Genomic DNA, 12,582 nt, shown 5'->3' on the forward strand with positions numbered 1-12,582 from the left:
TAATGTTTTAATTAATCACTATTTCAAGATCCCGGTCTACTGTCAGTAAATAGGAGAATTTATGTTCATATCCAAGGAATGCAGACCTAATAATGCTCACAACATAGAATTTATACTCAATCTAGGCAATCGTCTGGGAGCTAAATTCATGAGCACCACAAATCTCTCTGGATAAGCTATTAATATGGGATCGCTGGATGTCTGACTCCTGGCACCCTTGCTGATCAGCTGTTTGAAGAGGCCGCACTCGGTTGAGTACAGCGGCCTCTTCACCAGAGCCGTTCATTTTGTAGCAATGGTGCCAGGTATTAGAGCTCAATCCCATTCACTTAAATGGAACTGAGCTGCCCTCTGGCCACGTGAACAATGAACGTGGCGTCACAGGCCAATGACATAGATCAGGGCACTTGCCCAAACACCACAACCTCTTCAAACAGCAAATCAACCTCCATCCTTCTGACATTATTGACCTATTTGGTGGATAGGCCATCAATATTTTAGTCCCAGAAAACCCCTTTAAAGGGATTGTACCAAGACTGACTCTTATCATCTATCATAAGTTTGAACAGTGGGGTTCTCGCCGCTGAAACCCCACCGATGCCTAGAACAGGGATCCCAAGTCCCCTTCTTCTTGCTTCACCCATAAATATTGAATTCAGTGGCGATCACACGCACACACAGCACTGCTCCATTTATTTCAATGGGACTGACGGAAATAGCAGTGTACAAGTGCTGGGCCATCTCTGCTAGATGCATAGAGCGAAAATGCACATTTGTGACCGCTACTCCATTCAATCTCCTCCTCACTGTGGTGTAGATCCGTGGAGCATCTCAGCACTGGAAAGATAGGTGATACGAGTCAGTCTTAGTACAATCCATTTAATGTTTAAATGGGACTGTTCAGCAGTGATTTTCTTTTTTTTAACCCCTTAGAATGTTACAAAATGAAAAAAGAAGTCATATTTGGCTTACTGATCTCCACCAATCCACTTCCTACTCTTTCCAGTCCGCCGTCGGTCTCTGCACCCCCTGCAACTAATCATGTTCCAACTAACCGCTGCAGCCAGTTACTGGTTAGACGAAACATAATCAGCTTTAAGGCAGTACAGAAACCAACAGGGAACCGGAAGTAGCTGAAACCAGATCGGCAGGGATCAGTAACGTCAGTGTGACTTCTATTTTTTTTTTGTTACACTCTAAGCCAGAGGTACTCAACTAGTTTTTGTAAAGGTCCACTTACCTGGGTCTGCCATCAGATGAAGGTCAAACCCTGATCATGAGGATTAAATCAAGAGACGTAATTATAATTACATATAAATTATGGTGGGATTATGGTGATCCCAAATATGTGACATCTGTTTTTGTTTTACGTATCTATCTGGACCCAGACCGCCATCATCAGCTACAATTCATCTCTTCACACCCTTCTCATCCTGCCCCTAACCCCAATGCCCCTTTTAATAATTCCTCTATCGTAAATAGTGCCCCTCTGTAGCCCCTTCTAGTTATGCTGACCTCCATGGCCCTCCTTATAGTGCCCCCCTGTGGTCCTTTTTTAGTTATAGTGTCCCCCTGTGGCCCCTTTGTTTGTAGTGCCCTCCTCCGACATCCAGTCCCATGTAAAAAACACTCTCCCTGCCTTCATTTTCTCAATCATACAATGCCATACAGAGAAAGATCACTCTCCTCTCTTCACCCCCAAAATACAGTTCCATGTAAACATCACACACCCCCTCCCATTATCTCTTCTTACAGTCCCATGTAAAAAACTCAACACTCCCCCAAACTTCAGCCTCTCAACATACTCACCAAACGTACAGTCCCATGGAAAACATATTTCCCCCTCTTTTCATCAGATCTAATATATAGTCCTACATAAACCAATGTCTTTTCCTCTCTTCAGCGCCATCCAACACACAGTCCCATGTAAAATCCTTCCTCCCCTCCTTTCACTGGTACACACGTGTAGATGAGCTTTGTGTGGCCTCCTGCTATATTTGATCCTCCCTTATATCCGACTCCTCAAGATCACCGAGAGTCCAGAGCCGGGGAAGGAGCAAAACTATGTCACAGTGTCAGGTCAGTGTCCACAGCATCCGGTCAGGTCAGTGGGATCACACTGAGAGCAGCAGCTCCTTCTCTTGGTCTAGACAGAAGAAGTCTGGAGAGCTGGTGGCCAAGGTCAGCATTCGGAGCCCTGTTGGCCTGTTGAGTACCTATGATCTGAGCTGTTTTTAAAATAAGAAAATCAATGTTGGATAATTTGAGCAATTTGAGTTGAGAGAAGTGAAAAATTATGGAAAGATGTACCTCCGATGGTTCATGAGCAATTCACGATGGAGCTCCTGGTGACTTCTAGATGCTTTTACAGGATTTAGGAGTTTCTTGGGCTTGATAAGTTCAGTGTTTGGTTCCAGATAGTCAGGATGAGCCAGAATACTTCCTATATCAGGCGGCTCCCTCTGTATCTCAGAGTACATGGAAGCTGCAGGTAAAACACACATAATACAGATATTGATGCACCTTGCTAAAATAAGCATAACCTGGATTACATACACAGAATACCTATTCAACCAGCCTGCTGACCAACCCTTGCACTGACGTCTACGAAGCTGTTTGGTGCACTTAGTGCCCACTGGCTTTACCTTAGACAAATGGTAGTTGTAACTTAAAGTGGTTGTCAAAGATTAGAAAAAAGGTTAGCTTTATTTTTGCAGGGACAGTGCCACTCTTGTCCAATGGATGTGTCTGGTAATGCAGTCTATACTCATGTCTTCAGTCTCTTCACCAGTTCTATATCCTATTTACTGGATTGTGGATTTCAGATACTATAAAGTATCATATACACTATGTTGACAAAAGTATCGGGACACCCACCAATCCTATGCTGTCAAGAGAAGGGGATATGCAAATTGGATGGGAAGGACTAGAGCCATTGGTTAAAGTGAAGTCCACCCTCCACACTAATGGGAACAGAGACATTCTGGACAATGTGGCATTACATTCGCTGTGGCAATACTTTGGTACAGCTCCATGTTTCTACCAACATGGCCGAGCACCATATCATACAGCACACATTGCTGAGGCTTCGTTTCAGGAGCAAAACATCTGCAAGCTTAATTGGCCAGCCCAAAGTCTGGATCTCAATCACATCCAACATCTTTGGGGCGAACTAGTACACCGTACCCATGCACGCCAATCACTATCTGAAGCTCTTCTCGATGAATGGAGGCAAATCCCTCCACACATATATCAGAATTTGATGGAAAGCATGCCTAGGAGGTTTACTGCAGTCATTGAGACCAAAGGCAGCCCAAAACATATTGGAAAACTTGAATAAAATCAAATTTCATCACCTTCTATGTGTGTCCCAATACTTTTGTCAACATGGTTTATATGGTTACTAGCTAAAATGTTATGCTTAAGGCCTCCTTCACATGGGCGACAAAGTTGCTGTTACCATGCAGGGCGGCGCAGGGTCCCGCGGTCAGCGCGCGCTGCTTCGGCGTCGGCTCCGGCATCCTGGAGCTCTGACATCGGGGCTCTCCCGGCGACGTGGAGTGGCTGGTGTGCGGCGGCGTGGGCGTGTCCACCCGCACTCCTCCACCTCTCTTGTGCAGTAGTGGGGGAGCTGGCTCCTCCCACTCTCCACCCCGGGGCGGAGTCTTGTACTTATAAGGCTGGCAGTGTCCTGAGCTCACTGCCAGTTATTGGTTCTGCCTGCGTCTAGTTAGTCTGTCTGCAGATAGTCTCAGCCAGCTCCTAGTTTGCTAGTCAGCTTCCTCCAGCTTGTCATTAGCTCAGTCTTTGTCTGTTGGTCATTTCCATCTGCCTTCTCTGTCGGCACTCTGTCCCCCATTAGTTAGTCTCATCTTGTCAGTCGCTAGGTCCCTAGCCAGTGCAGGGACCGCCGTCCAGTTGTCTGCCTGGGGTTAGCCAGGGCTGAGGCAAGTAGGCAGGGACAGTGGGGTGCGGGAAGTTCAGGGCACCCCACCTGGCGCTCGGGGGGTCAGAGTGCCGTAACAGTTGCACGATTTTGTCGCGTTGCTACAATGCTACATATCACATGTATGTGAAGCCCATGCTTTCCTATTGGTCCCTTCACAGATGCAATGTTTTGTAGCATGCAACACCCCGACACATAAACCTCGCTTGTTACAGTAACCTACCCTGGATACGCCAGCCTGGGTTGCCCTGAATCTTACCCGCAACCCCTGTCCCTGCCTACTTGCCTCCACTCCTGGCTAACCCCAGGCAGCCAATTGGGCGGCAGTCCCGACGCTAACTAGGGACCAAGAAGGAGTAATGGCATACCTTGATGAAATGGGTAGACTACCGACAGGACAGGCAGATGAAAAAAAACAACACGAAACAATATTGATAGTACTGGGGCAGATGAAACAACCTGGCAGATGGTAACAAAATAGCAGACAAACTGACAGAGGCAGGAGACCTACAGATGCACACTAGCTAGCAACCTGAGGGAAACCAATAACTGGCAGTGATTGCAGTCACTGCCAGACTTTTAAATAGAAGCTTCCGCCCAGAGGCGGAGAGAGGGAGACGGCCAACTCCCCAGAGCACATCAAAAGGGAGCTTGTGCACGGCAGCTGCACTCCCTGGTGCCCGCGCGCACGGCGCCGCCAGGACTACTGAGTGCGCGCACCACGCCGTAAGCCACCAGCACCACGCCGGCCCGGCACCCGTGCCCCCGCCAGCCAGACCACAAGCCGGGGGGACGCGCCCCGACAGCGGGACTCAGCACACTGCCGCCTTGGGAGGAGCCGCAACCACCGCATGGTAACATCACTGGTCCAGCGATATGCCCGCGACACGTGAAGTTTTGTAGCCCAGGTTTCTGTATACAGCCTTCCTCTCTGTTGCATGCATCGCACGAGCGTCAGCCAATCACAGCCAATGCTTCCAGGAGCCGGGGATTTTTCAATCCCCGGCCAGAAGAGTAGAAGCAGTACCGGGATGCGGGGAGAAGCAGCGGCGGTGGCGCCCCAGACATTGCAGGAGAGGTAATGTATACTTTTTCTTCAGCTACAGCTTGTTTTCGGGGTAGGGCTTATATTTTAAGCCCCACCCACCCCCGAAAATCCTCACATGTGATGCTACAAAGTCACGCGACTTTGTAGTGTCACATGCGACTTTCTGGCGCTACAAAATCGCAGTATTGCCGCGAGAAGACGCAACGATATTGCATGGATCAGCTATGTGACATCGCTGCAATTTTCTCAGGCCGATGCCGTGTCGCCTGTGTGAAAGAGGCCTTAGGACTTCTTCACATGGGCGTGTTTTACTTCCGTTATGTGGCCGTTATAATCACAGACGCATAACGGGACGAAGCCATTGATTTCAATGGTTTCATTTTCATTAGCAGTATTCTCGCACGTTACTATTTTCCTGCAGTATTTTCAAACATGCGTGCTATGGAACAAAGTTTAAATGGCCTGAAAAAAAAATGAAAAATACCCAGGTTCATGCACAACTACATTTCGTAGCGGCGAGCGTAGTTGCACATACATCTATGTGTTTTTGCTCTAAATCTGTTCAAAATGTGTATTACAATGAAGTCTGCTGAGAAATAGAAACTGTATTGATCAAAGTCAGTGCCTCATGTGTGCTATAGACATTTATATAAATAAGGCGATTCCATAATCAGTTCCCATCTTTGGTGAGAAGAATACAAAGAAAGGACAGATTTTTGATATGCTTGTAGTAACAAGTCCTAGCCTGGAATGTCAGAAGCAAGACTTCTCGAAGAAAGCAACAGGAACCTTCTGAGCTTCTTTTAAAACAAAGTTAATTCCTCAAGAATTTGATCTCTATGTGAAGTCGGTCAGGTGCACAGTTATTCTAGGCCAAAAGGCCCTCCAGGGTCTAGCTATGTATAAATGGAATTAGCATACATCCTCAATGTACTATAAAAAGACATCAATTACTGGTTAATATTAACTTTGTTGCTATGTTGTACAAACCAGGGCTGTGAAGACGAGAAGCTTGAAAAAAATGGAGAAATAGATACAGTGCGAAAGAAGATAAAATAAAAAAGAAATATAAAACTCTAGGGAGGCAAATAAAAATGAGACATCAAAAGATTAAGGGGAGTCTGTCAGAACATTTTGTTATTTATTTTTGTTAGGATCAGCAGACGTAGATCCACCGAGCCACAGACTGGCTTGGCTTTGGACTACATCCTGAGACGACACCTGGGGTACCTCGGTCTTCACCCTTTAACTGCCCTAATTGAGATGTGGGCTTCTCTGTGGCGTCCCCAGGCTGTTACTAAAGAAGTGGTCCAAGTTCTTTGACAGCTGACACCTCTTTAGGCCTGGGTAGCTAAGGAAGGGAACAAGAGTGTAGTATGACAGTCCGGGTAGGGGCAGGCAGGCCACTTCAGCACGAGCAACAAGCCAGCAGTTGGGTCACCAAGAACATGTTCAGCATGGTAAATCAGGTGACCGGTCAAGGCAGGCAGTGGACAAAAGTATAGTTGGTATAACAAGACGAGGTCCGAAGTGGAGAAGGGAACGTAGTCAGGGAACCAGAGAATCAGAACAAACTTAAAGGGGTTGTCCCGCGCCGAAACGGGTTTTTTTTTTTTCAACCCCCCCCCCCCCGTTCGGCGCGAGACAACCCCGATGCAGGGACCTAAAGAAAGCTTACCGGAGCGCTTACCTTAATCCCCGCGCTCCGGTGACTTCTATACTTACCGGTGAAGATGGCCGCCGGGATCCTCTTCCTCCGTGGACCGCAGCTCTTCTGTGCGGTCCATTGCCGATTCCAGCCTCCTGATTGGCTGGAATCGGCACGTGACGGGGCGGAGCTACACGGAGCCGGCATTCTGCACGAGCGGCTCCATTGAAGAGAGCAGAAGACCCGGACTGCGCAAGCTAATTTGGCCATCGGAGGGCGAAAATTAGTCGGCTCCATGGGAACGAGGACGCTAGCAACGGAGCAGGTAAGTAAAAAACTTTTTATAACTTCTGTATGGCTCATAATTAATGCACAATGTACATTACAAAGTGCATTAATATGGCCATACAGAAGTGTATAGACCCACTTGCTGCCGCGGGACAACCCCTTTAATAGCATCTTGAACAAGGCCAAATTTAACACAATACTGAGGCACTCTCCACTGGCTGAATGATGCAGGGGAACAATGAAGCTGTCAATCAAGGTCAGAGGTGAGGTCATTGGGAGCGTTTACTAGCAGTAGCTCAGGAGACTTTCCAGTTTGAGCTACAGCCATTGGACACTTAACAGAATAAAACTTAATTTTTTCCAGTATGCTACGAACTGTAACAGAGGTATTTTAAAACTTGATTTCATGACGCCTATCTACATAAACACATATGATTGGCAACTATATAGTTCATGGTCCTGCCAAGACCTTCAGAGCAGATATTGCTCCTTCTTAGTGTTCTTTCTGGCTAATAGACAGGAGTACTGAGGAGGACTTCTAATATGTTACAGGGCATACTGTGTTCTCAATCTTGAGACAATCTCTTTAAGATGAATTAGTGGATTTTGCCTTTACACCACTTTTTCAGTTTTGATCTTCAAGAGTCCTCTAGAATCTCTTTAAGGTGTTGAATTTGCCTTCGATACAGAAGTCGCAAGTCCAAACGGGCTTTAATTTGTTGTGATGCATTAATTATCACCCTCTTTATAACCTGAAACTGGATTTGTCTGCAAAGCAAGAGTTATTTGATATGTTGAAGACACAGCAAAACCGAAAACTTAGAGGAACCCAAAGGCCGTTACTAAAGACACCTAATCCCATTACTTATTAACAGGATCCAATGGATTGTGCGCCAACAACACAGTTATTATACATTTCATTTTCCATTTGGGTAACAAACATGAATAATGTAAGGTGCAGCCAGGGAGCGGGTGAGGCAGACACCTACGGTACAGACATTTATTAAGAACCTGTAAATAAAAATTTACAATCACTGCTATCCTTCAAGTTGTGTCGACATATCCAGAGGATATACGGAGGATGTATTCATTTATATGCAGTGTAGGTTTCGGTTTATTTCCCAGCCTCATGGCCACATTTTCCTAACAGTCCATTTTGCTTATACTATGAGAGAGTTCTTAGAGAGAATAGTTACAAATGACATGCAGATGGTATCCTTGATAGGCTTTGCTGGTGAAAAGATTCCTTAATTAGCTAAATGTTACTATTAGGTGTCTGGTTAGCAGCAAGGACCCTCTTCATCACCATTGGATATGGCTAGAGCAAGTCTTAGTCCTTGACTTTGTGATCTTCATTTTTTTTTTCACATTATTGAAAGTTATATAATTTGAATGTTCAAATCATTGTAATACTGAGCACATTTTGGCTTGATTTTTTATGCAATTTTTATGTCCTAAAGGTCTGAAAACAGCATGGCGGAGTCTACAGCAGATTTCACTGCAAATGAGAGCAGAGTAGTGACGAAGTTCCTATTTCTGAAAGGGATGTCGGACAAAGAGATTCATGGTGACATGGTGCAAACATTAGGCGACACGTGCACAATGAAAAACTGGGTGGCCAAATTTAAAATCATCCACTATAACACCATCAATAAAGATTGTTCCGAGAGAACTCTTGTGGTGACCCTTCCAGAAAACAGATGCCAACCAGGACACAGAATCATAGAATAGTAGAGTTGGAAGGGACCTCCAGGGTCATTGGGTCCAACTCCCTGCTCAGTACAGGATTCACTAAACAATCCCACAGATGTCTTTCCAGCCTCTGTTTGATGATTTCCATTGTAGGAGAACTCACCACCTGCAGTGGCAAACTGTTCCACTCATTCATTACCCTAAGGCTGCTCTCACACATGCATTCAGAAACCGCCACGAGAAACAACTGCATTTTATTGCGATTTTGCACATCATTTTCAAACGTACGTTTCAGAGTTTGACAGTATTTTTCAACACACCCCATCACTGTGATGGATGATGAGGTGCGTTAAAACGCACAAAAATAGAGCAGACAGCACTCAAAAATCGTTGCGCTAGAAACACTGTGATCGAATGCTGGTCTGCAAAGCGCCGTTGAAATCGATGGCAGTGCTCTACCGCGGTTAGCACTGTGTTCAGGACACTACACTAATCGCGGTAAAAAGCGACAAGTGTGAGAGCGGCCTTATTGTGTAAAAGATTTTTTTTAAATATCTAATTTGTCTCCTCCCTTTCATTTTCATCCCATTACTTCTAGTCTTTTCTTATGTAAATGACAATAGGGCTGATCCCTCTGCACTGTGACAACCCTTCAGATATATATATTCTCCTCATCTTTTTTCTAAGCTAAACATTCCCAGATCCTTTAACCGTATTATGGATTGTGGGGGTGGGCCCACCGTGCCAAATTACCAGCTAGGCTTTGGATCAAAACTAGTGTAGTTGGCCGCTGACCTCAGCAAACAGCGGTACTGGAGCAATACACTGTGAGATAGACTGACCTATGAGCAGGAACAGTGCTAAGATACACCTGGTACAAGCAAGGACGATGACCCCACCCAGGCAACTTCAGATATGAAATCTCACCATAGGCTTAACAGGGGAATGGGAAGAGTCCTGCCTAGAAGCAGGATAGGCGTCTTGAAAAGAACGGTCCTGTAGTCTTTAGCTTGGGACTACCTCTCCATGACAGGGCACAGGAGAGGTGCACTGAACACAGGACACACCGCAGTGAACAATAAACACAGAACAGCACTGACTTACCACAGAGATGGGAACGATACACAGACAGGAAAGCAATGGACAAAAGGCACACACAGAAAAGCACTGAGCAAAGAACATGCAGGAACAACAAAAGCAGAGACCAAGCTGGGTGTGAAAAACAACACACACCAACACTGAGGCACTGAGGGAACATTCTCAAGTAAACAGAGAAGTAATTGCTCATGCCTTGCAGCTGAGCTTGGGAGCACTGAAGAGAGCAACCCTTGCATTGCTTGGAAGAAGTGTACGGCAGTTCAGGTTACAGAGGAAACAGGACAACGGCTGCGTCTACCGGAAATAGCAGTAGGCAGGCAAGTCTGGGAAACGGACCTAATAACCGTTCCTCATAGGACATGGTTTGCAGTCCACACACCATCCTGCTAGCTCTTCTCTGAACCTGCTCCACTTTGTCTATGTCTTTTTTAAATTGGGGAGCCCAGAACTGGACACAGTATTCCAGATGAGGTCCGACTAAGGAAGAGTAGGGGGATAATTACCTAACGTGATCTAGACTTTATGCTTTTCTTACCCCTTAAGGACATAGCCCTTTTTTCCCATTTTCGTTTTTTCCTGCCCCGTTTTGTTAATCCATCGCCGTCGCTGTATGAAGGCTTGTTTTTTGTAAGACAAGTTGTTTTTTTTAAAGATACCATTTAATGTACTGAAAAACTGTAAAAAAATTGTAAGTGGAGTGAAATGAAAAAACCCCCCATAAATTTGCCATCTTTGAGTGCGTCTTTTTTCTATAGCGTACACACTGCAACAAAAATGACCTGATAACTTTATTCTATGGGTCAGTACTATTACTACAATACCAAACATATATCGTTTTGTTTTTTTGTGCTGTTCTACTTTTGTTTTTTTTTCAAAGATGTTTAATTTTCAAAATCATTTTTTGTTGCATCTTCTGACTGCAATGACTTTTTTATTTTTCGGCAACATAGTTGTGGAAGGGGTCATTTTGTGCGGGACATCTTGTAGTTTCCACTGGTACCATTTTTTAAGACATACGGCTTCTTGATCGCGTTTTATTACATTTTTTTCTTCTGGAGGCGGGGTGACCAAAAAAGCACAATTCTGGTGTGTTTTTTTCTGACAATGTTCACCATGTGGGGTGAATAATGCGTTACTTTTATAGATCGGACGTTTACGGACACAGCAATACAAAATATGTATTTTTGTTTTATTATTTAATTTATTTTATTATAAATATGGCAAAAGTTTTTTTTTTAAACTTTTATTACTTTTTATTTTTGTTTAATAATTAGAAAAAGATTTTTAAACTTATATTTACTCGCTTTTTTAGTTCCCAGAGGGAACAAGAACATGCAATGCTTTGATCGCTTTTGCAGTATGATAGCTTGATAGGCATTCTGCTTTGACAGCCCTGGGCCCTTTCCAAAGGCCCTGGCTGCCATGACACACACACAGCAACCCGCGTTGGGGGGGCCGTATAGGTCCTCCAAACATCAGTCAGAGGATTTAAATCCTGCTGTCAGAATTGACGGCGGCATTTAAAGGGTTGACAGCTCAGATGAGCCGCCCAGCTGTTGCAGACTGCTATAAGAAACAGTCGACAACCGCAATGTGTGGAGCAAGATCACCCCGCAATCTCCCTCCATACATACCCTGCAGCTGCAGGACGTAACAGTATGTCCTGTGGCATTAAGGGGTTAATTAATCCCAGAATTGTGTTTGTCTTTTTTGCTACTGCATCACACAAGTCTTTTTCATATGTGCTGCTACTTAGTCCAATTTGTCCCATGCTGTATGTGCTTTTTTCATTTTCCTTGCCCAGATGTTAAAAAACATTCTGCTAGTCGCCGCCCACTGTTCAAGCTTTTCTAGCTTTTCTAACCCTCTTTCTCTCTTCTAGGATGATTCTGGAAGACCAGCAAATTTCTGCTAAAAGAAAGCCGAGGCTCTGAACATTTACAGAGAAAGTGTTGGGTCCATAATTCATGATCACCTGGACATGAAGAAGATATCTGCCAAGTGGGTCCTGAAATGTTTGTCAGCAGATCAAAAGTGTGCCTGAGTGCAAGCTTTCCGGGAAAATCTGCAGTGTTTTCGGCAGGATGCTGATGCTTTTGTTTCTTGACTGGCGACGAAGGATGAGAAGTAGATTTTTATGTATGACCTTGAATAAAAAGAGTAGTCAAAAGTATGGAGACACATTGGTTCCTTGTGTCCAAAGAAGTTCCGGGTTAAAGATGGGATACTGCTTGCAGACTACCTTTTAAAGTGGTCTACAATCATGGCTGTGCATTATATACCAAGTCTGGAAAAGCTGAAGTCAAAAAGGTGTGAAAAAAGTTGATCCCTGTCATCTCCTTCAATGACAATGCCACGTTCCACAGATCAAACTGGCTGACCTGGCCATCATCCAGAGCAAACTGACTGACCTGGGTTTCAAAAGTGCTGGATCATCCTTTTTATTTGCCTGATCTAGCACCTTTCATCTATTTTCTAATTTGAAGAAACATCTCAAGGAAACCAAATTTGCCACCATTTCTGTTGCAATTGCAGCGGCTAATGTCTGGTCTGCTGCCCATCCGAAGGAAGTCGATCTGGATGGGTTGAAGAGGTTGCAACACTGCAGTCAAAAGTGCATTGATATCCGAGGAGATTATGCAGAATGACTGTGAAATCTTATTGTTCTATGTCAATTTTTTGTGATCAAAGCCTAAGACTTATTAGCCCCCCCACCCGTACAAGAAGAGAAGAGGTGCCCAAACAAAAACAAGAGCTGCTGTTTATTAGTAGCTCTCTGTTCTCACTACTAAAAAGAGAATGTTTAGAAAATGGAGTTTATTGGAAGCGGTTGTTAAGATGAGAAAACGTAATGTCTTTAAC

At 44.8% G+C, this 12,582-nt stretch overlaps 1 protein-coding gene across 1 annotated transcript in view; it reads right to left on the reverse strand.

Moving 5' to 3' along the window:
• Positions 1-12,582, reverse strand: part of FAM107A (family with sequence similarity 107 member A) — an 83,938-nt gene that overhangs the window by 37,266 nt on the left and 34,090 nt on the right. The window contains exon 2 of the mRNA XM_066594609.1: positions 2,311-2,485. Coding sequence (XP_066450706.1) covers positions 2,311-2,485 — 175 coding nt within the window. The remainder of the gene's footprint in view (positions 1-2,310; positions 2,486-12,582) is intronic.

This window comes from Eleutherodactylus coqui, chromosome 3 (genome assembly GCF_035609145.1).
Source record: "Eleutherodactylus coqui strain aEleCoq1 chromosome 3, aEleCoq1.hap1, whole genome shotgun sequence".
In the NCBI taxonomy this organism is placed as follows: domain Eukaryota; kingdom Metazoa; phylum Chordata; class Amphibia; order Anura; family Eleutherodactylidae; genus Eleutherodactylus; species Eleutherodactylus coqui.